Below are 22,935 nucleotides of genomic sequence, written 5' to 3'. Positions count from 1 at the left end.
ATTTTCCAGCAGAAGAGTTGTACTGTTATTCCATCCAGCAAAGGTTCCATGTTTGAGAAATATGATGTTGCTCCAAAGGCAAAAGTTAGTTGAAAATTTACAACTTAACACATCCTTGACCATAATGAGGTATTGAAAACAGGACCAAAATCTCTAGTGGGAACCTCCCAAGTTTTGTTTTATTTTAGACCATTGAGGGACTTCTTTTGTATCTCAACTACAAGACGTGTTTGCTCTTGGCCCATATTGCTGAGAGGCGATGTGGAGATGAGCCAAGAATTCCCGATCTTCATAAGAATAAAGAATTGAAAAATATAAATATTAGGATATTTTAATCAACACAAAACTGTCCTTAGTGGTAGTTGTCCAAGAGCAGTTACATGAATTTAAAGTTCATTCTGGTCAAGAAGTGAAATAAACAGTCAGCATTTGTCTCAGCTAGATTAAACTCATCGTTGGTGTCATGGACTTCAGACTTCTAATTCTTCTGCCTTCTAGAGAGGACTATTTCATTTTGATATGCTAGTTGTCAAGAACTACATATAATGTATGCCTACTGCTTACTAATGTGTAATTCTCTGCTCACAGTGAGTGTGGAGTTTGGTCGGGCGGTGTGGTTGAGGTTCTACCCTCCGGCCTTTCCTCCGTGCCCCAACCCCAGCTTTGTAGCTCACCTGGGAGGGGTGATGGTAGGTCTGACGCTGGGTGTGGTGGTCCTGCAGAACTACGAGCAGCGACTCCAGGAGCAGTCCCTGTTTTGGATCTTTTTCTGCGTCTACACCTTGTTTGTGCTTTGCGCCGTCTTCTGGAACATTTTTGCCTACAGCTTGCTTGACGTGCGACTGCCTCCGCCACCGTGACTTGCCAATAAAGGCAGATAAGACACTGTATCCCCTTTACTCCTGCATCAGTAGATGCCTGACCTTTCTCTGGATGGGTCACCTCACCCCTCATATTACGAACTTCACCGTGGGGTGATCAGAGTTGTCTAACAGCCAACCTCCTCTTACATCCATACATTTTTCAACTCACCTGCTACCTTCTAGGGTCGAGCCTTCCCATCGCTAACCTCCACCTACTCTTTGTCTTCATCTCTGTTGGATGCTTGTGGGACTTTTGTTGGAAATAATGTGTTGACAAATGAAAACACTTGGATCTAACACAACAGGATCAAGCAGGAATAGTCCTGTTCACATCGCTTAACCTTCTCTGCCTCTTCCTCCTCAATCCAACGGTGCCTACTCATGGAGACATCAGCCTGTGAAAGTATTACTGCACTGTTGCCCCTTGTGTAGGGTGACAGCAGTAAAACCCTGCAGTATAAACTGTTCTCAGACAAAATAAGTTCCTAAAAAAATGCTATCTGCCTGTGCCCTCTTCTTTAGTACACAAAGAATAAGATCATATGAGAATTTAGGCTTAGCTGGTGTTTTGTCACCATTACAAGCAGCACATGAGTGGTACACATAAAACTGATAAGCAGGGTAGCTAAACTCCTCAAGTTTCACAGTATAGAGAGAGCATAGAATAAATAGGCTACAGCAACCTTCAAAAGTTATTATGAATTTACCTTTGAAGCAAAATGTGGGTTGCTATTCAAGTGTTGCCTTCAGCGTTTGGCACTTCCCCAGAGAAGGATTAATTTGTGTTCAGCGCTATTTGAACCTCAAACTTTTGTCTTTGACATTTTTGTGTGTGTGTTTGCAAGGAGTGCGACAATTGTACCATTGTGTGTACAGATAAAAAAAAAAAAAGAAGCAGAAGTGCCATTCAGACTTTAAGCTTTCAAAAATGATGCCAAAATGTTGCTATAAGCACCAGGGGAAGAGCACATCTCCCCGACAAGTATTGCTTTTGTGTAAGAAAAATTTATCTAATTTTGTCTGTAAAGAGTCAGTCGAATGTAACAGTAATTTTTCATGATCTTGATCTGAATTTCTCACAAATAACCTTGGAACAGCCCAGAAGTGCAGTCAAGTTCTTATCATTCTGTTGTCCCCTTTGGGCATTTGCAGTGATTTTTGCAATGTTTAAAAATTTCAAAGTGACGGAAGTTAATTTATTGATTGGTGAAGAGGTGAATTGAGCAAAGTGGGATTGGACTAATGAAAATATTCACCAATGGGTAAACTGGGCCGCTCTGAATAAATCTAAGTATTTTTCTCATTACCAAACGTAGAAGAGCACACATGCCTGACCTCGACTACATCTGGGCTGGGGTCGTTTCACTCTCAGTTCGGGGGGGGGGGATCAATGCTCTCTCATTAGATGCTGTCACAACTTAAATTGTTAATTGATTGAACTGGGACAGAAAACGACCTCAGCCCTAAGCTGTGAGTCTCAAACTGTACTGTACTTTAACCTCATGTTACAGTGGTAACTGCTTCGCACAAACGTTATTATAATGTAATTAAATACAAATTAATATTTTAACATGCATTTGCTGTTGATTTTATTTTTACTTGGTGATATTGGTATGTTGTGTAAATTGTTTGGTTGGTCTGCATTGTGATATATTAGCTATATCCTGTATGTATCCTATTTAAAAAAAATTGGTTATGAAGATGGTCTGGGATTGTACATAACAAGGGCTATGATACAAAACTGAGTGAGGGGTAAATCACTGACAATATTTTAACATTGTGCATATTTTGTAGATTTGATATGTACATACTGGAGTACATTAAACAGTTTTATACAGAAACAAAATATGATTTCTTTGGATTTAATGAATTTGACTGTCCTCTAGGTTTACTGGTAATCTTTTACATGATTTAGCTGTTTAGCAAAAAGAAAATAGAGAGAGAAATAGAAGTGTGTCAAGTTTGTTTGTCATATTTCTTGCATGGATGTGTGTATGGACATACGTGCATGTCTCTGTATGTGAATGAAGGTTTTTAATCATTTAAACACAAGTCATTGTGCCAAATAACCTTATTGTGACCTTACATCAAGTCACACATGCCCACACACACACACAAATGCCAGTTTTATTCAATATCCAGGGACAGGAATTACCTCCCATTCTACAAAGAAATGTGATCAAACTAAGCAGGTCTGAAGCCTTGAAACCAGATTAGCTTTAACCCAGTGTTAAGCGAGAGCTCAGGGCCCCAGAGTCGAGAGCCAGGTTTAAGAGCTTTTGCGAAAAAAAACATGTCAAAGTGATCAATGAAATGTGTGAGCATACAAGAATCAGCCATAATTCATTCAGAGAAGGGACCCCTTAAGCTGCCACTGAACGTCTTCTCTGTCTAGCCGTTGAAACCATATGGAGAGTAGCGATTTTAAAGCCGTAGAATGAAAAATTCATTAGGCAGCCAAGGAAAGCCGCTTCGAATCTCCAGTTTCAGAGGTAATCATTCACCTTGGTGAGGAAGAGGAGACAAGAGAATCTGCAAGGAAGGAAAATCAGTCTGAATGCATTTGTAGTGTCTCTGCATTTATGCTGCCTGCTGAGAGCAGCACTTGTTACAATTTGGTCCTGTTTTAATATGCATTTCACACCTTTTTCGCTACAGACAAGTACAGAGACTAAAGCTGACAGTTAGTACTGTCTGATGAATAATTATTGCCAATGTTTCCAACAAGAACATACCAACTGTTTTAATACAGTCATAATGATCAGTGGTGGAAGAAGTAGGCGTCTCAGATCTTTTACTTAAATCAAAGTAATACTGCCATGTTGAAACAATCTGTTACAAGTCATGCATTTCAAATATTATTTAAGTAATCTTACCTAAGTATTGGTGTTAAGATGCACTTAAAATGGTTATTATGCATTTTCTGAATAATATATATTATTGGATTATGATTATTAAATGCATTCATGTATAAACATCAACTTTCATATTGCAGCTGGCAAGAGTGTGGCTAATTTGAATTACTTTATATACTTATGGGCAGCTTAATTTATAATGATACGTCATAATTTATTTGTTGATTATATTTTGTATTATTAATCTGGATCTGCAAAGTAAGTAGTAAAGCTGTGAAATAAATGTGTTGGAGTAAAAATTACAATAATTGCCTCTGTTTTGTCATGGAATAATAATAATAATAGTGTTAGTATTAGTATTTAGTTATTTTAGCCCCTTTATTATCATCAGCCTCATATCTTGTATCTCTGCCATTCATTTTGTTGGGTGATAAGGCTTGCCCCTTGTTGGCATTTCAGCTCATCTCAGAGGTGCTGAATGAGGTTGCGATCAGGGCTCTGTGCAGGTCAATCGGTTCCTCCGCAGCAAAATTGTAAAACCATTTATTTAGGGACCCCACTTTGTTCAAACATTGTTACTCTCAAAGGGTGTTCCCCAAACTGTCACCTTTGAGTTTGATGCACGCATTGAATGCTGAAGCAAGAAGATTTATATAACTCGAATGCAGAGAGCATTCAAGACAAAAATACAAAAAACATTGATGGACTCTGTGTTTACAGGTTGTCATATGTAATATTGAACAGAATACAGTCTCTCAAAATCAGAGATTGAATACCAATCCATGATGCCATGGCAGGGGATTGTTTTCTCTTTCTGCAACGTTGTCTCCATCAAGCGGACAATAAATGAACGACAAGTTGCAGAGGTGTGAGAAGTCGTCGGCTACTGTCACTGGACTCAAATTCAGTGTCTTCAGGTCTAGAATAGAGATAGACATCTGAAAGAAATGACACCGGGATTTAATCCGGCCACAATGATGCGTCATGGTTTTGTCATCCTCTCCTTTTACAATGATCAATATACTTCAGGGAACGAACTGGGTGAAGCATACTTTTACATATCGGTACTTTTAGACTGTGAGAAAATCCTTTTATCATTATACCACGAAACCTTAGTGAGGAAACCCGACTTGGACTGTTTTATAAGAAATAAAAAAACAATTTATCTGGGTTTCAGCTTCTAAATATTTTCTGGCTTCTGTAGTCTCTTTAATTATGTAAACTCAACATGTTTGAACTATTAATCGGTTAAAACAATGCACCTGAAGATGTAACCCAGGGCTTTTGGAAATTAGGAGGAACATTTTTCTGAATTTTCCTACATATTATTGACCAAACAACAAAGTGGTAGATGGAGAAATAATCGACAGATTTAATGATAATAAAAATAAACGTGAGTTGTTATTTTGACCCTGATCATTGGTGTACAAAATGATAATATTTTGATAATTGATGTCAGTCTTCCAAACCCGAAGCGTGTTTATAACCTCCCGTGTTTTCTGTCAACGCGAGACTTCACCGTTAGTCTCAAACTTCCTCCAGCGAAGCGCCATTTTCGGCGTTGTCACGGGACTACAGCATGCTGTCATCAAACAGATAATAAGACCAGTGTTTACCGTTTTAAGACCTCTTTCTCAGTATTCCTTAAACATGGGACGGAAAAAGAAGAAGCAGATGAAGCCATGGTGTTGGTATCCTTTGCGCTGGATGAGAAAATACAGACGTAGAAATGCCAGACGCTACACGTTAGCTTGACAAAAGGAAGGCCTAAGCTAGCCTGCCCGATTGTTTTCGGTTTGTAAGCCAACGTTAGCTTAACTATTTCTAGCTTATAGCTTTTTCCAGCCTACACTCAATGACTGTAAAATGTTGGGCGACGGATGCATTTGCACGGTAGTGGAAAGCGTTGAATTGATGGTAATATTAAGGAAACTAAGGCTGCATACGATGTTAGCTAATCTGATAGCCGAACATTGAAGATTCAGGGTAGCATCTGTGTTTCAAGCTTTAAGGCCGATATAAATTAGTCTGAAACAAGGCAGCAACTAACGATTGTTTTCATTATCGATTTATCTGTCGATTATGTTCAAGAGTAATCGTTTGGTCTGTATATCGACAGAATTGTGTGAAACGCTAGCCCCGTTAACAGACCAAACCCCCATAGATTATAAGTATATTTTTGACATAAAATAAAAATATTCAGATGTATTTTCTCTCGATCTACCAAGCCAGTTAGCTAATCGTTTCAGTCCACTCTGACACTTTGTTTTAAACAAACTTGTGAAACCTTATAACTTAAGATGCCCGGTCCTTTACTGTAAATAGGGATTACGTCTCGGAGCATTGGGATTTTATTTAAAGCTTGTGTGTGATTCACTCCCTTAATGAACTTGGGTGTTGCATGGTGTGTTATGCTCATGTTTCCAGTCTTCGAACATGATCCTGAACTCCTTCCTCAAGGTACTGTAACCGAGACTTTGATGATGAAAAGATCCTCATTCAGCATCAGAAGGCAAAGCATTTTAAATGCCATATTTGCCACAAGAAGCTGTACACCGGCCCAGGCTTGGCCATTCACTGCATGCAGGTTGGTGCCTCGCCCTTGTCATTTATCCTGTTTTAGCGTCTTTCATTCCATGTTTCCTGGAACATTTTGGTCAAAAAGGGCAGTTGGCTGTCCTCATAAAGTAGATAATGAATGTACTGTGCTTGTTATTGTACTATGCTCTGACTCGCTTTGCATGTGTTTCAGGTACACAAAGAGACGATTGACAGTGTACCAAATGCAATTCCTGGAAGAACAGACATTGAGCTGGAAATCTATGGCATGGAGGGTATTCCAGAGAAAGACATGCAGGAAAGAAGACGAACATTAGAACAGAAATCACAAGGTTTGTACACCTGCACAGTGATTGTATTTCTGTGGATTAAAGCTTAGATAAAACAACATAAATAAAACAAACATCATCATCCTTTGTAGAACCTCAATCAATTGACATTTAATACAAGTGAAAGCATGTATGTGTATTACTGTTCGGTTTTCAGAGAGCCAAAAGAAGAAAAACAATCAGGATGATTCTGATGAGGACGATGATGACGATGAAGCAGGACCATCAGTTCAGCAGGTAGCTGCTGTCCAGCCCCAAGCAGGCTACGTTGCTCCAATGGCCCAGCCTGGGATGCCTCCTGTGGCTGGTGCACCTGGGATGCCTCCTGGAGGATATCAAGGCAAGGATGCGTTACAGTGCGATATGACTTGCATTGATACCTTTTAAGTGCTGTATTGTGGTGGATCTCTGTGGCAACGCTATTTTTTTTTTTTTTTTTTTTTAACCAAGGGATGTGTTGGTGAAAGGTATTGAATACAACTGTTTATGATTTGTGATCCCTTGTGACTTTTTTCAAATTTAACACTCAATGTTTATGGCCTGAGACTTGCAGACCTTTGACTTAGTCTCACACTGATAATGAGGTGGTTAAGTTGTCAGATATAGGTTTTCAATTTTTCTTTTATGGATTTAGAATCTATATTAATTTATAACATCATATTTAAATCCCTCCCACTATTCTCTACATTTTTTTTATTTTGTCCTCCTCATATGTCTACATTTGATGATTTATTAATGGTTTAACTGTTTAGTCTTCATACAATATATAATACATTCAAACACAAAATGCCAGCAGATTCAGAACTGCAGTCTAATAAAAATGTTGCAAAGTTGTGTGAAAGTAACTGATACAGCAACCAATACAGCAGGGAAAAGTTGGGAGAGTGTGGTGGTATTATTGCATATGTATTCTTTTTTTTGCCGAAGGATGTAGCTTCTCTTGTGGAGTGATGAAGTGTTGAATTATTAGTAAACAGAAAATGTCATGTCTACAGGAATGCCTCCCATGATGCCAGGCGTTCCTCCCATGATGCATGGTATGCCTCCTGCTATGCATGGAATGCCACCAGGGTAAGAGCTCCCTCATTAATTCTGGGATTAATGATAGCTTTTGGCCATTTGGGTTTATTGGTCATGCTCATACAAGTTCTAGGTTTTAGCGTATAACAGAGATTTTTATTGTAGTTATTAGCCAAATCACTAATTTTTTGTTTTTTTGACTTTTTTAGGATGATGCCAATGGGAGGGATGATGCCTCCCATGATGCCAGGGATGCCTGGTATTCCTCCGGGTGAGTTTTGTCTACACATAAAAACATTGATGCCTGGTATATTGAATTTAACCCCATCTATCTGTCTTTTTTCAACTATGATCATGACTGAAAGTGTAACTCATGTTGCTTACTTTTATACACTGGCACAGCAGATTTAGCTAAACTTGATGGTGTGTAATGTGTGTTAAAACCCTGAGAGCCATAGCAGTTTACAAAATAGTTGATTCAAATGAAAGATTTATTAAGAAGTGAAGGCAAGTCTTACCTTATTCTGCACTCCTTTTTTTCTATTTTAGCTTTTTCTTTAGACGTTGTCAATGTGTTGATGGAATAATGTTAACTGGAGGTGTCTGGGTAATCCCTCAGGAATGCCACCCCACCTGGCTCCACGACCAGGGATGCCCCACATGGCCCCTGCCCCCGCAGCAGGGGCGATACCCAGTCGACAGGCAGCACCAGCAGCCCAGCCCACAGTCACCAAACCTCTCTTCCCCAGTGCAGCACAGGTGGGCACCGTGTAACCCCCCACAACTTGCACTCTCTCTTTTCAGGAATAGTCAGAATATAAACACAATCTTTTTTCTAGTCAGGGTAGAAAATTGCCTACTTTTTTGTAATAAAACTTTAGTATGGTTTTATATAAATGCGTCATTCAGGAATATTTTGAACATTTTATTTCCAAGCTACTCAGTTAATTTCTGATGTCCCGTTTAATCTTTCTCTAGAATCTGCTGTTCCTTTATTTCTAACTTTCTCATTCCCACTTATTTTTTTTTTTTTAATCAGTGTCACTAATATGTAGAATATTTTGTTCTCATAATTGAGTTTTTAATAGATTTTTTTGGACATGTTACATGCCAATGCTGTGATCTCCTTTCCACCATGCTGCAGATGGGCTCTGGTGTTCACAGCAGCACAGCAGCTGTTTCTTCTGCTCCTGCAGACCTTCAGTCTGCTTCTTCCCAGCCTCCCTTTCCTAACACGCCACAAGTATGCTCACAGACAGGACTTTGACTTGGACTGTGGCAGCTGCATGTTGCTGATTTATTAACTAGGCTGATTACTAACAGTATTTGCCTCGTAAACCTACTTGTGCATCAAAACAAGCACGTTGGCCATAATATTGCTGTTGGAGGATAATTATCCCTGACAAGTACTGGCATACTTTTTGTCTGGGAGCTTTATTACTGTGCATGTGCTTTCATTAACACAGAATGAGGTATAACAAGGGATTTACATGGATTTAAGTTTGCATCACCTGCCCTCCTAACCTCTGGAGCATGAATTCTGCAAAAACCACTCATCATGCTTTGAGATGACTTAATACGATGCAAATTGATTATGTGTTTATCTGAGGATTTGTGTTTCCTCTAATGATTTATTTGCTTTTGTGAATTCAAAGGATTTAGCTCATTTCATGCAAAATTTGCACTCCAGGGTAAAGTCTACATGTAACATGCAATAATTTGTTGTTAGGACTCATATATAAATTAATTTTATTGGGAACATATAATTCTCAGGTCAAATGGGTAAATAATTTAATAATTTTGTCATGCGATTCAGACTGACCAAATCATGAATAAAAATGTAACAGAGTGTATTTAAAAAAAAAAAAAAAAATGTAATCCTAGGTTTATATTTGTATAAATTTGCTTCATAATAATTATCACAAAGGCATCATCTGTTGACCGCTCTGTGTCTTTTAAAGGTTTTTTTTTTTTTTTTTTTTTTCCCTTCTTAATTTTGAAAAGGTATGAACTGGTTTTGTTTTTTGGGGTTTTTTTTTTTTACCAATCAGTTACCTGTATTGTGTCTGCACAGGCCCAGCAGAGCGCTTCAGGAGCTGCAGCTTCAAACTCCCACAGTACAGCCGCCTCCTCCGACCCTCCCAAAGCAACATTCCCCGCCTACACCCAGCCCTCTGTCTCCTCTTCCTCTTCCACTTCTTCTAACCCCTCTAGCAGCACTGTGGCCAAACCCCCAGCCACAGTGACCAGTAAGCCTGCCACCCTCACCACCACGAGTGCAACTAGTAAGTTGATCCACCCTGATGAGGATATCTCACTGGTAAGTTGCTTGAGCTTTCTATTTTGCCCTTTTCACAGTAAGTAATGACTGATACATATAATAGTATATTTAGTGATAGGAGAGAATGAGTTTTCATTATGAAATTAGATATTTATGGAATTTTCACCAAAATATGGTATTTAGACTGTATATCTTTACTCTTAGTAGTTTTCTGTTTTGTGGTTATATTAAAGGATGATTCTGAACTTGAATATCCTCAGTCTGAAATAAGGGCACGCCAACATTGGTACCCAATTCCTCATCATTTTTCTGAGCGTTTATCTTTGTACTGTAAGGGGCATCCCAGTGTTTCTTAAGTCTGAATGTTTGCCTTGTGTGTTGTCCCTGCCAATAGGAGGAGATGAAGGCCCAGTTGCCCCGTTACCAGCGTCTTATACCCAGGCCGGGCCAGGCCCATGCGGCTGCTCCCCCAGTGGCGACTGTGGGCAGCATAATGCCCCCACAGCAAGGAATGCCACCACAGCAGCCTGGCATGAGGCATCCCATGCATGGTAAGAAAATACTTGTTAGGAAATCAATCTGTGGAAAATACCCTTTTAGATGTTCTTTAAAGCAACAGTTTGATGTGAGAAATAGGTTTATTTGTTTGTCTGTTGAAGCCTGCAGCCAGCAGCCCATGAGCTTAGCTTGGCAAAAAGAGTGGAAATATCTAGCCTGAAAGTGACTAAATCTGCCTTCTGACACCTCTAAAGCTCACTGATTGTGGCACATTTAGTTACATTCAGACTGCCTGAGTAGAGGTTTCCCCCTGCTTCTACTTATATTTATGCTTAACCAATTTAACCATATGCATGAAATTGGTATTGATCTTCTCAATGTACGGCGTTCATGTGAGAAAATGGCATTAGGTAGGACAATGTCCGTGTCAGACACATTCTCACCCAATGGAAATGCTGTTTAATTTAGGCGAGGGATGGCAGCACATATAAGAATTAATTTAAATAACCTACACTTTGACTGACATCATCTGTTGAATCTGTAAAAACTGCAACATTTTTACACTCTGGTATCCCTGTGTTCCCTCTGCAGGTCAGTATGGTGCTCCTCCTCAGGGTATGCCAGGCTACATGCCAGGAGGGATGCCTCCATATGGGCAGGGTCCTCCTATGGTGCCCCCTTACCAGGGAGGCCCTCCCATGGGCATGAGGCCGCCTGTCATGTCTCCGGCTGGACGCTACTGAAGCAGCAAAGCAGCCACCACATTAGGTTTGAGGTTAACACCTTTCTCTCATCCTTGTGCTTTTTCAAACCTAGCTGCAAGCAAAGAGCAGTAAAACCAGTGGTGGTGAAGACAAACATTATTTGTTAAGAACACATGGACATTTAATGTAACATCTATATTGGAAAACAGCCAAACACCACATAAGTTCCTGGCAGTTATTTTGTGGCTATTTGCCTACATGTGAGGATATATATTTTTTTCCCATAGGTTTCACTCAGGTTTATAGAAGTGAAGTGTGGTAAAATGATTCATATTTCTTTTGAAGCTGCTGGAGTTACATGAACGTACCAACCCCCTTACAAAGGCAAGTTTCTCTTGTAAACATTTGATTCATTTTGTTTATTGTGTTTATTTCTTTGGTAGAGTGATTGAGGCCCTCACAGCACGCTTAGGTGCTGTTGGACTTGCGTCCCCAACCTTGGTTGGTGAGGGTCTCAGCAATGAAGATGATTCCAACTGAGTAGGGTTACAAATCCATGACTCATCAGTCTCTAGCTTTATTCTTATTTCAGGTTTGTTTTTAATATTTCCTGGTTAAAAGGGTACCTGTATGCATCCTTTGTAATGTTTTATGAATCTGTTGTAATAAAATCCATCTTGAAATCCAATGCTGGTTTGTCCTGACGTACGTGGAGGTGAGTCATGAAGGTTTGTACTGATGTTGTATTTCTAGACTTCTTATGGCTCTGTTAAGTTACAGGATTTCATCAGATATTCAAAGGAATCACTTATTTAAACACCAAGTTTGCCATCATCTCTTTTTGTGAAGTTCACCTTCACTAAGACTGGATCTTAAAGTAATTAAGAAATTACCATATATAATTCCTGAAAGAGTGAAGTAAGTTTGCTAAGATCTTGTGTACCACCTGCCCAAAACTAAGATGTTGGCCAACTTCTGGTAACAGATACCGCATGTTACCCATGATATGGAAATAACTGCAGATTAAATTATGATATTTGTAGATACTTGCACTGCAGTAAAAAGAGAAACTAGACTTGATTCCTGATTTTTGTCTGTACATGCATACAGTGCTCAAACATGCATGAATGCTTTAATGTTAGTGTTTGCCATATGTCATAATCATGTCCCCATGCACTACAGGGAGGGGGCAAACAAAATATCAAACCCAACAATACAATAGCTCTGTGTTAAATTCCAATTTTGTAAAGCTCAGTTTTGGATTGTGAAGTTCATTGAGGCTTTACTTTAATTTGACAGACAAGGTTGGAGAGTTATTTGTTTTTAGATTTTCTCCTTATCGCAGTGTACGCATCTGATGTGTCAGCAATGTAGGTTCTTCATTTGTCTTTGTGTAAATTGCTTTACTGTAAGTATGCATCCATCCCCACAAAAGTGTTTTAAAGTGCAATGACTATACAAGAAAAAACACAAGCAAGAAGCCACAATAGTCGCACGGAAATACCCTCCCACCAGTGTTCAGATTGCAACATAAGTGTGACAGTAGATCAACACCAATGCGATCTCAACACAGTCTTGTTAGATTGGTATTTAGTGCAGTGCTAGTTTGTGTTGCTGGGTGGTTTTGTTTTTCTTGTCACATCTTTTCTGCTCTAACTTTCATTTAATCATTGGTCAATGGCATCTGCAGTGATCCTGTGTTGGAGACTGTTGTACAGAAATCTCAGAATGGTCTGTTCATGCAAAGATGTAGATGGCAGGTGCACAAATTGGCCTGTATTGCACACGGGAATTAAAAAAAAAAAAAAAAACATGGCGCAGGAGTATTTGTAGATATTTAGTGTGTGGCACAAGTTTTTACTCTGCCCATATCACTTACTGCTTTGTATTTGTTTTTGTTGTCTGTAGCCCATCCATATCAGCTTTTCAGCCTTAAAACCCACTCAGCTGGCATGACAGGTCAGTTAAACCCAGTAAGTACCTGATGTTTATTACAGTGTGGGTCTGTCCTGTTCAACTGGATGCTAGGCCTTGTGTTACATAATGTATTGTTTAAAATATATATTTACATATTAAGATAATTGAAGACTTGTACATACTGTAGGTGGTATGTTAAAGAGATGGAAGAGTATGCCTTATGTGACGTGTTCATTTCATTTTAGTTACCAAAGGGTACAAAGATTTGGGCGATGACATGTAAATGTTGGATTTGTATGGTCTTATACTGTCTGCTATGAAATGGACTAACATGGTAAGTAATCAGCAATGGGTACAAAGGTTGTGTGTATTTGGGGGCCATAATGTTAAAGGGTCATCTCACCCTAATGAGAAATAAGATCATTGCTTTTCTCTAGTGGTATTTTGCACAGTGGTTCCCAACCTTTTTGACTTCTGACTTCTTAGAGGGGTATTTCATCGCTGAGTAATACTCTGCAAAGTTATGTTGCAATTGAAATTTTTAATGTGACTTTTCCATATAGCGAGTACTATAAATATTTGACATGGAGGAATAAACATATCAAAACTTGTACAAATAAAACCCAACATCAACAAAAGATTAACTGTTTACCACTAGAAGAGAGGATATTTTTTATGTCTTTGTAGAGTGACGTGACCCTTTAAAATTTTTGACCAAGTAGAAAGGGTTATGGATAAAGTTTAAATGTATTACACTTCAAATAAATGTGGACTTCAGACCTGTTACTGTAACTAGCTTGCAGCTGCTGTCAGATTCAAGTTTATTATTTTTTTAATAAAATAATTTCATCATTTTTCTGCTGCTTGTCTTTTCTTCCATTTTTGGCTTAAAACAAGGTGAAATCCACCTCTTGGACACTCCAGCACATTAAGGTGCTCAGTGTGTGTGTGGACATTCAGAAACCAGTGCACCGCCTAGTGGCAAAAGATGAAAAATACAGGCCCCTTAAATAGGTGTACATAAGTCCCACTGACCCTATGGAATACATGGAAAGAAACCCTATTAGACATCAGTCTCATACATTTGTTATTGTTCACAGTATATACTTAAATTTGTAAATAAGATGACATTTCATAGTAGTAACTAACTTAAAATGTTATTTTCTAATCGTAATAAATATGCAGTACCAGTCAAAAGTTTGGACACTCAAGTTTAAATATTTTTTCTGTGGTTATGAATAGAAATAATTCAATGTTAAGATGGTATTAATATTGGCAATTTAGCAATACAATACAAATTTTATGTATGTTTTGAAATGAAATATAAACATTATAAGGATCTATAGCCATTAAATGTTAGTATAAAATGTAATTAAATGGAAACAAACATTTCAGGACTTAATGCTTGCATTTGCATGTTTTAATTTTGTTGCTTCCTTCACCATGTAGATTATTTGCATACATTTCCAGGAATTAGTCATACATTTTGTGACCTTGAATTTGCGGTTAGAAGTGTTAGTGATGGCAGACTTGCTCCACTAAATTTCATATGTATTATGACACCTCAATTTGTTTAAAAGAATTGTTAGAGTTTTATGAATGCATTCAGCGGCAGTTAAGAGAAACGGTATAACAGCTGCAGCCTCTGATACTGCAGCACTCGTCTTAAACTGTAGCATTCTATAAGCAGTCACAAGACACCACAAGATATAAACTGAATTGTGGTTTCCTGTTGGACAAGTGGGACAATGCAGCAGATCTTAACAGCTAGTTGTATGTGACATAGCTCTGCTGGAGATTTTGCTTCAGAGATAAACTACTTATACTTTTAGAATTGAATCTAATTTATAGATGAAAAATGGAGGTGCATTGTTTAGGCTTCAGTTTTGCACCTCCTTGTATGTGCACCCTAAATTTCAGCTATTTACTGTCTTGTTTCCATTTCTTCTTCTGCATTGAGATGGTGTTGTCACCCCCACAGTCAGTTTTTTGCTGCGTCATTTGTTGTCTCTTATAACTTTTTCTCATGTCTAAACCAAAGTTCAGTGTTTAAACAAAGTTGAAAAGCCTGTATCGCACTGCCAGTAATCTTAAGTTTATTTGAAGTCACAACAAAAAACAAACACATTTGAAAGTCTTCAAGTCTCTTATTTCTGACCATTAAAATGGCAAAACATTTCAACATTTTTCTTTCACAACTTCACTTATTTGTTTTCCCATCATGAGGTGAGGTTACACAGGCCCACCCTGTGGTGTTTGATTCATTTCATCATTTTACCAAGTCGAAACTTGAGACTTGAATGTTTTTGCTGTCAAGTCTTTCGTTAATTGTCTAGCTCTGTTGTTTGCATCAGACCCTTCAGTCAGTGGGCCTCTTTTGGAGTTATCTGCCCACTAATGCAAATAATCATCAAAAAGCAGATACATCCTGTTAAGAAACTGGAAGTCAGCATCATTTCCTCTGGAATATGCAAAAATATTTTCTGTATGGAAAGTTTTCTCAAGCATGTAAAACACAATTAATGCAAATTTTAAAAAAGACTGTGAATAAAGGTAATCAAAAAAAAAAAGGATTTTCAAGGAACTACATGCACAAATTGGTTGTTGCTCTGATCCTGATACTTTCTGTCTCATCTCTCTGTGCTGTAATGTGGCATTCTTCATTACTACATGGCCGTAGAAGAAGCTGATCCATCATACATAGTGTTGAGTGTGCTTCCTCTTGTTTGCGCCTTGAGGTTTGAAGGTGGAGCTTCATGGAGTTCCTCTTGGTTTCATTTACTGTTAACCTAAAAATGTGAAGGCAAGCGTTGAGTGCTTTTGTCTGGGCCGTCATGGTTTACATCACTGACTTCTGACCTCCGGATTTTATCAGTGTTTCCTGGTAGTGTTAAAGATGACTGCGATCCAGTACCTGGTTTGGTTGTGGTTAATCACACAAACTGGGTTTGGTAAGTTGTGTTTCGTTGTTTGGCCTGATGGTTTTATCATCTGATTTCTATACCCAATGTGAATTGTATTTAAATAACATGAACATTTCTGCACAACGATAATATTGGGCTATCAGATTAAATTAACTGATAATTTTATTAGACCATGGTTTGTAGTAGCATAATAGATTCTACTTGTTATTTTTTCCATCTCATGTACATTGACTGGTTGGTTGGAAGATTACTAAATATGATTGTTGGTGGGTGCACATTTCACAATTTGTGTGTGTGTGTGTGTTTTTTTTTTTTTTCTTTAAAGTGCATTTGAAATGTAGTCAAACATGAAGTTGAATCTTACTACTACTGGATTTATAAAGATTTATAAAGATGATGAGATTACAAAGATGACACAATAACTATTTTTTTGTCCTTTGAAACTTTTGCACTTCTTTAAAATAAGTATATAATCACTATTTCCATCAGACAGTATGTAACATTCCTTTGTGGTTTCTATCAAGTTCGCAGTGAGATTGTGTTCTTCGAGAAGCATGAGGGGGAATCTGTGGTTCTTCCCTGTGGAGTTGAGCCGAGACACCCCTCACCCATAGGTGTCTACCTGAGGCGCAGCTGGCTGCGTCCAGTTGAGGTGCTGTTCATGTACACCAAGAGCGAATTCTCTGTGACCAATGATGATGACAAAAATCGCACAACTGTCAGTGGAGACCCGAGCAGCCACTCTCTGAATGTGACCATCTCTCAGTTGACGGCTGATGACACAGACCGCTACTACTGTGAGTTTGTCATGGCCAACTCTGCCTCTGAAGACCTACACGTACGTGGAAGGACTGAATTCTTCCTGCTTGTTAAGGCTGGTGAGTGTTTCTTTTTTTCATGTCATCCCACACACACTTTTCACCTATATGTCACCCACACGAAGCTTTCTGAAACTACTGAACACTACCACAAAAACAAGAAGGCCAAAAACTGCCACACGTACACACAGGAGGTTGACATTTGCAGGGCTTGTTTGGTGCTGTTGTTTTCTCTGCACTTGTGCTCCCACTAACCTCCACAGTCTCATAAATGACCTTGTAAAGGGGAATTTATTCAGTTGAAAGTGATAATAATTTATTCACACAGGAGGTTTGCAGCCAGAGGGAAAGTGGTTGAATTGACCTGATAAATTCAAGATATAATTTAAGACAAAAAGTATAGGCCCCTATTATGGTGGAGGAGGATATACATAACCTGGCAACCCAAAAGTTCTCTTTATGAATTAAACATTACTGATATATTGATTATACTGTTGATAAATGATTCATCAACATTAATAAGTCTTTGATGCTGTACTCAAATAGTATTGTGAAACCTTTTGGGGTGTGTCAGTAAAAAATAATCTGTTAAAATATATTAATAATAATAATTTAACAGCTGAAATTCCTAAAGTTCGACACAGCTCTGACCATGAAATCTAAATTGTGAGACTTTTCCTCATTTGACAAACATTATATTCACCCATTATGACTCACTCTGGTCAGTTAGTCTCAATAGCCTGGCTACAACAGTCAAGTGTAGATTATGATACATGATACATTTTTACATAATTTGAATTTATATCTTACTGTAATATTGTGTTAAAAAAATGTTCAAAACAGTGTATTACTACCTGACAATGCACCCTGACAATGGCTGATATATGTGCTCCAAATGATCTCACAGTTTAAACGTAGGATCTAGTGGTGCCCCTGTGCATTACATCAGTTTTTTCCCCCTTTCCTCTCTGGAGATGCCCATGGGTTGGTGGACATAGGGTTGGTAGAGACATGTGCCGGGGGCTTTGCTGTGCTCCCCTGTTTCTCCCCAAATGAGGAAGGCTTGGCCGTGGAGGGGGTGAGTCTAAAGCGACAGAGGGGCTTGGCTCCAGTGGAGACGTTGTACCACTCAAAGAGTCACCATGGCAGGAGTCCTCCTTCCTCCTCCTCCTCTCAGTTCTCTACTGAGAGGGTCCATCTGTCCTCGGCGCCCGGCCCCAGTGGCATCACCTACAACCTCACTCTGCAGCAGCTGCAGCCAGAGGACAGTGCCATGTACAGTTGCAAGCTGCTCATGCATGGCAGGTCCGACGACTCCACCAGTCTAGGGAGACGAGTGTTCTTTGTTTCTGTGCAAGGTGGGTCACATTGCAGCAGGACTTGATCACCAGGTTACTTCAACTAATTTACATTTTTTCAGGCTTTTGAAACCGAAAAATGCAAATATTTCTTTTCATAATAACCTTCTTCTTCTCTTTTGTAATGTTGTTTCAACATCTTATCAGTGTCTGACCTGTTAGTCTACCACTGATGCTGTGTATCTGTTACCTCAGTGTGACTGTTTATCCAAGGTGTGGCCAGATATTCACAGGATGGCAAAACTATGCTTAATTCTTCTTTATTAGCAGGTGTCATCAATCAGAGAAATAATAATCACCTTCTACTCACACAACTGCTTCTAATAAAAGTCAAGTAAATATTCTGCAGATATTCATATTGCTAGTGTCTTGCTGTATTTTTTGGATAAAGTTGACTCAGGTATTGTGAAACAGCTACATGTTCTTAAACATATGTAAAAAGGTTACATAATAACAAAGTTTCCTTTTTTTTTGTTTGTACTGTATGTCTGGGTGTGTGCACAACTAATAACACTACACAATAAGGTACACCAGTAATGGATGACAGTTTGTATCTGTTTTCATTAAAATTTGGGGTATTAAGTAATATGGATAATTAATCTGTTGATCAGTCAGTTGATCTGGTGATATTTATTTTTCCTGTTGACAACAGTGGTTGGGGGTTTTTGCAGAAGTGAAAGACTGTGGGTTGTGATGTAGGCATGTTCTTTTTAACAACCACATTAAAATATAACAATAGGCTTTAAAATGAGTCAATTAGACTAATAATTATTTTTTATTATATAAGCAAAGTGAAAAACAGAGAAGTGCTGTCCCACTATAGCTGGCATGACAAGCAAAATTGAGCAATACCACAAACCATTAATTCACAGAAGCAGAAAATTGTTCGTAATTATGTGTCTTAAAGGATAAGGTAAGTATTACATTACATAACACATCAGTGAGCTGCACTGTTGCTTGGTGACAGTTTTTTTTTCTTTTTTCTTTTTGAGTGCATCCCACATACAGATCTGTATTAATCACAGCTCAAAATAGTCCCCAACAAATGCACAATTTACTCCTGTTTGAGCAACCAGCTGTTTTAGGAAACTGTTTAGCCTATTGGTTTCATGTTTTTCGTGAGTTTCTGGATTTGTTGACAATAAGAAAAATATAGAATATCACCGTTTTTGACTATAATACATTGACATTCATAATTAAGGAGGTTGATTAATAGATTATTTAAAATACTTTATCAAAATTGGTGTTTGAGATGTAAAATGTCATTTGCCATTAAGTTAATCTCCCACTTTCACCCAGCACTCACAACTGCTTTCACCTCCTAGTACTTGATGCTAAGCACCATTTATGTCACTATTCATGAGGTGTTTTGGTTGCTAAGCTGTTTTTTCAGATAATACACACACCCTTAGCTGCACCACAATGGCTGATTTCCCCTCAAAATAAAAACAGTGCATTTAAACTGCAGCACAGAACTAGGAAGGAAGTTTGGCTCAGTGGTTTATGCAATTCCAACATGTTGTACTCGAGCCGACCACTTACAGTTATGTACTGGCTTTATTTTCAGTGTTTGTGTCCTGCTGCAGAAGTGAAGTTGACCCTCTTATTTCTCTAATTTTTCTTTTCTCTCCCTCTCTGCTTCTCCACAGGAGGTGATTGTGGCTGCTCCAACTACTCCACTCTGCTGTATGCTCTGTCTGCAGCTGTAGCCATTCTCCTCCTCCTCGTCCTCATTGGATTTGTGGTGATTTATCAAGTGAGTGGACTCATAGCTTCTAATGTGTTGCTCAAACACTACATAGGAATAAGGGGAAAATATAACTGATGTATTAGCACCTGATTTTTGAGAGCATGCCAGACACTTCCTCTGCAGCTCACCACAAAAACCACACTAGTTTCATAATTTGTTGCAGGCAGTTCTCAGCATGTTTTTTTCTTAAAGTGAGACCCCTATTTTACTTCTTTAAGTTTTAATACGTTTATAGTTGTACCAAACTGCACTGAGTTTTACAAGTAACTGTAAAACATGTCATAGTGAGAATTAGACTTGGTTAGAATTTCCTATTCAGGAAAATGACAAACACTGATTTTAACACAGGAAATCAAGAGCGTGTGTTCATTTTGTTTGTTCACTGATTTGTTTTCCTTCTGTCTCGATGACTGTCAGGGCAAAGCACACCACAGTGTGAAGTCACACCCTCAGGGTCCCATCTACGAGGTGATGACCGGGCTGCCGCCCCTCAGCCGAAAACTGGCCTCTCACCATCTGGAGGAAATTGAATCTTCTGAGTATAGAAACTGCCCTGTGAAGAAATCCCGCCCTGAAAACCATTATGAAACCTGAGACCTAGTCTCAGAAATGAAATATTAGACTTTCTCTCCAGGATCATGAACTTTTACATTTTATCAGCTTCCTCCTAAGAGTCCACATACTGTTTTTTGTTGTTATGTTTATTGGACTGTTGCTAGTTTTTAGTATAAGAGTTTTTGCTTTTGTATTTTGACATTTCCATAAGAGCCTTTGTAAATATTTGCAATGGGGTGGGGTAGTATAGATATGTTATAAAATTTTATACCCCTGTCAGTATATAGTGTGATATAATACATATACTTGAGAAACAAATTGTTTATGTAAAATAAACAAAGGGGGGGCATCGTGTGGCGTAGTGGTCTAAGCAGGTGCCCCATGTACGGCCATCGGATGGCCTTTACTGCATGTCATTCCCCCATTTCCTGTCTCTCTACTGTCCTGTCAAATAAAGGCATAAAAAGCCCAAAAAAATATACTTTAAAAATTAACCAGACAGAAACGTATTTTTGGTAATTTGAGCAAATTAAAGGTGTGTGTCCTTGATGTCCAACAGACATGTTGAATGCATTGCATCCCTCATTTTAAAAGAATTTCAAACCTACATTGATTACATCCAGTGGGATACTGTTAGGGTCAGGTTATAGTTGAAAAGAAGTAGTTTCTTAAAATGTATTGTTCAGCCATGTCAAAAAGTGGGCGGAGTGAAAAACTGATTGTCATACAGAAGGGAATGGAGATAGATTTGTTTCAATATTATTTGTGTGAACAGATCGACAATCCGTGAGTAAATGTGTAATCTGTAAATATAAAACACCTTCCACAAATACAAAAAATAAATTTACAAATTCACAAAAATATCTTGAAATATAAAACAGATTTGCAAATACACAAGCAAATTCCACAATAGAAAGTATCTGTGAATACAATCAATTAATTTAAAAATAAATGAAAAGCATTTGTGAAGCAGAATTTGATTTGGCCAAGGGTGTACATTTGTTCTCAACATTGGTAGGGACGCAACCACCCTGCCACCCCTCCAAAATAAAGAAATTGACATTTTAATGTCGTCAACTGAACGGTTTATTAACATGTAAGATCTGAATTTACAATCAGAAATGCCCATACACAAATGTAATATATGTACATGTGTTGAATCTACATATATGAAATACATGTCCATTTGAAGTAAAATCATATATGAAAATGAAACATTAAATAATTAAAATGAGCTATTTTGCCTATATTTGCCAAGGCACTGCAAATGAATAGGATAAAAAAAAATAACTAAAAGATATCACCACATAACTTACCCAGTTAATTACTTACATATAAAGTCATAAAAACGACATAGTATAGTTAGGCATAAAAAGTCATAGTATCGTAAGGCATAAAAAGTCATAAAACCGACATACTATAGTAAGGCATAAAAACAACATAGTATAGTAGGGCATGAAAAGTCATAAAAACGACATAGTATAGTAAGGCATAAAAAGTCATGAAAACGACAAAGTATAGTAAGGCATAAAAAGTCATAAAAATGACATAGTATAGTAAAGCATAAAAAGTCATAGTACAGTAAGGCATAAAAAGTCATACTATAGTAAGGTATAAAAAGTCATAGTATATAGTAAGGCATAAAAAGTCATAAAAAGTCATAGTATAGTAAGGCATAAAAAGTCATAGGATAGTAAGGCATAAAAAGTCATAAAAACGACATAGTATAGTAAGGCATAATAAGTCATAAAAATGTCATAGTATAGTAAGGCATAAAAAGTCATAGTACAGTAAGGTATAAAAAGTCATAGTATAGTAAGGCATAAAAAGTCATAAAAACGACACAGTATAGTAAGGCATAAAAATTCATAAAAACGACATAGTATAGTAAGGCATAAAAAGTCATAGTATCGTAAGGCATAAAAAGTCATAAAAACGACATACTATAGCAATGCATAAAAACGACATAAAAATGACATAGTATAGTAAGGCATAAAAAGTCATAGTATCGTAGGGCATGAAAAGTCATAAAAACGACAAAGTATAGTAAGGCATAAAAAGTCATAAAAATGACATAGTATAGTAAGGCATAAAAGGTCGTAGTATAGTACGGCATAAAAAGTCATACTATAGTAAGGTATAAAAAGTCATAGTATAGTAAGGCATGAAAAGTCATAAAAAGACATAGTATAGTAAGGCATAAAAAGTCATAGGATAGTAAGGCATAAAAAGTCATAAAAACGACATAGTATAGTAAGGCATAAAATTCATACTATACTAAGGTATAAAAAGTCCTAGTATAGTATAGCATAAAAAGTCACATAAAGTCATAGTATAGTATAGCATAAAAAGTCATAAAAATGACATAGTACAGTAAGGCATAAAAAGTCATAGTATCGTAAGACATAAGAAGTCATAAAAACGACAAAATAGAGTAAGGCATGAGAAGTGATAGTATCGTAAGGCATAAAAAGTAATAAAAATTACATAGTATAGTAAGGCAT

General features: G+C 37.8%; 3 protein-coding genes across 7 annotated transcripts in view; all 3 read left to right on the top strand.

Moving 5' to 3' along the window:
* Positions 1–2,433, top strand: part of rhbdl3 (rhomboid, veinlet-like 3 (Drosophila)) — a 60,456-nt gene extending 58,023 nt beyond the window's left edge. For all 4 annotated transcript variants that reach the window (XM_056371225.1, XM_056371227.1, XM_056371226.1 and 1 more), the window contains one exon: positions 589–2,433. In XM_056371225.1, coding sequence (XP_056227200.1) covers positions 589–860 — 272 coding nt within the window. In that variant the 3' untranslated portion in view covers positions 861–2,433. The remainder of the gene's footprint in view (positions 1–588) is intronic.
* Positions 2,434–5,252: 2,819 nt separating this feature from the next.
* On the top strand, positions 5,253–11,797 carry znf207b (zinc finger protein 207, b). 2 transcript variants are annotated; one of them, XM_056372467.1, is made up of 11 exons: positions 5,253–5,409; positions 6,179–6,305; positions 6,471–6,609; positions 6,764–6,946; positions 7,602–7,677; positions 7,836–7,897; positions 8,246–8,385; positions 8,771–8,869; positions 9,701–9,946; positions 10,302–10,458; positions 10,997–11,797. In XM_056372467.1, exons 1-11 carry the CDS (start codon positions 5,369–5,371, stop codon positions 11,146–11,148), a joined length of 1,422 nt encoding a protein of 473 aa, XP_056228442.1. In that variant the 5' UTR covers positions 5,253–5,368; the 3' UTR covers positions 11,149–11,797. The 2 variants fall into 2 exon arrangements, with proteins under 2 accessions (XP_056228442.1, XP_056228443.1); XM_056372468.1 differs by lacking the exon at positions 8,771–8,869.
* Positions 11,798–15,640: 3,843 nt separating this feature from the next.
* Positions 15,641–20,925, top strand: LOC130164066 (uncharacterized). Its single transcript, XM_056368489.1, has 5 exons — positions 15,641–15,977; positions 16,475–16,828; positions 17,743–18,126; positions 19,776–19,882; positions 20,294–20,925. The coding sequence occupies exons 1-5, from the start codon at positions 15,923–15,925 to the stop codon at positions 20,468–20,470; spliced, it is 1,077 nt and encodes a 358-aa protein (XP_056224464.1). The 5' UTR covers positions 15,641–15,922; the 3' UTR covers positions 20,471–20,925.
* The last annotated feature ends 2,010 nt before the right edge of the window (positions 20,926–22,935 follow it).

This window comes from Seriola aureovittata, chromosome 3, assembly GCF_021018895.1.
Source record: "Seriola aureovittata isolate HTS-2021-v1 ecotype China chromosome 3, ASM2101889v1, whole genome shotgun sequence".
Lineage (NCBI taxonomy): Eukaryota > Metazoa > Chordata > Actinopteri > Carangiformes > Carangidae > Seriola > Seriola aureovittata.
This window is presented reverse-complemented; position numbering and strand designations above follow the sequence as displayed.

What these genes read in the sequence shown, in the direction of transcription:
- znf207b (XM_056372467.1), top strand. Translation starts at nt 5,369, where the DNA reads ATGGGACGGAAAAAGAAGAAGCAGATGAAGCCATGGTGTTG. An exon ending in GCCTCCTGGAGGATATCAAG is followed by an intron (nt 6,947 to 7,601) that starts GCAAGGATGCGT and finishes TCATGTCTACAG; the next exon opens with GAATGCCTCCCATGATGCCA. An exon ending in CTGATGAGGATATCTCACTG is followed by an intron (nt 9,947 to 10,301) that starts GTAAGTTGCTTG and finishes CCCTGCCAATAG; the next exon opens with GAGGAGATGAAGGCCCAGTT.
- LOC130164066 (XM_056368489.1), top strand. Translation starts at nt 15,923, where the DNA reads ATGACTGCGATCCAGTACCTGGTTTGGTTGTGGTTAATCACACAAACT. An exon ending in CTTCCTGCTTGTTAAGGCTG is followed by an intron (nt 16,829 to 17,742) that starts GTGAGTGTTTCT and finishes TCCTCTCTGGAG; the next exon opens with ATGCCCATGGGTTGGTGGAC. An exon ending in GTTCTTTGTTTCTGTGCAAG is followed by an intron (nt 18,127 to 19,775) that starts GTGGGTCACATT and finishes GCTTCTCCACAG; the next exon opens with GAGGTGATTGTGGCTGCTCC.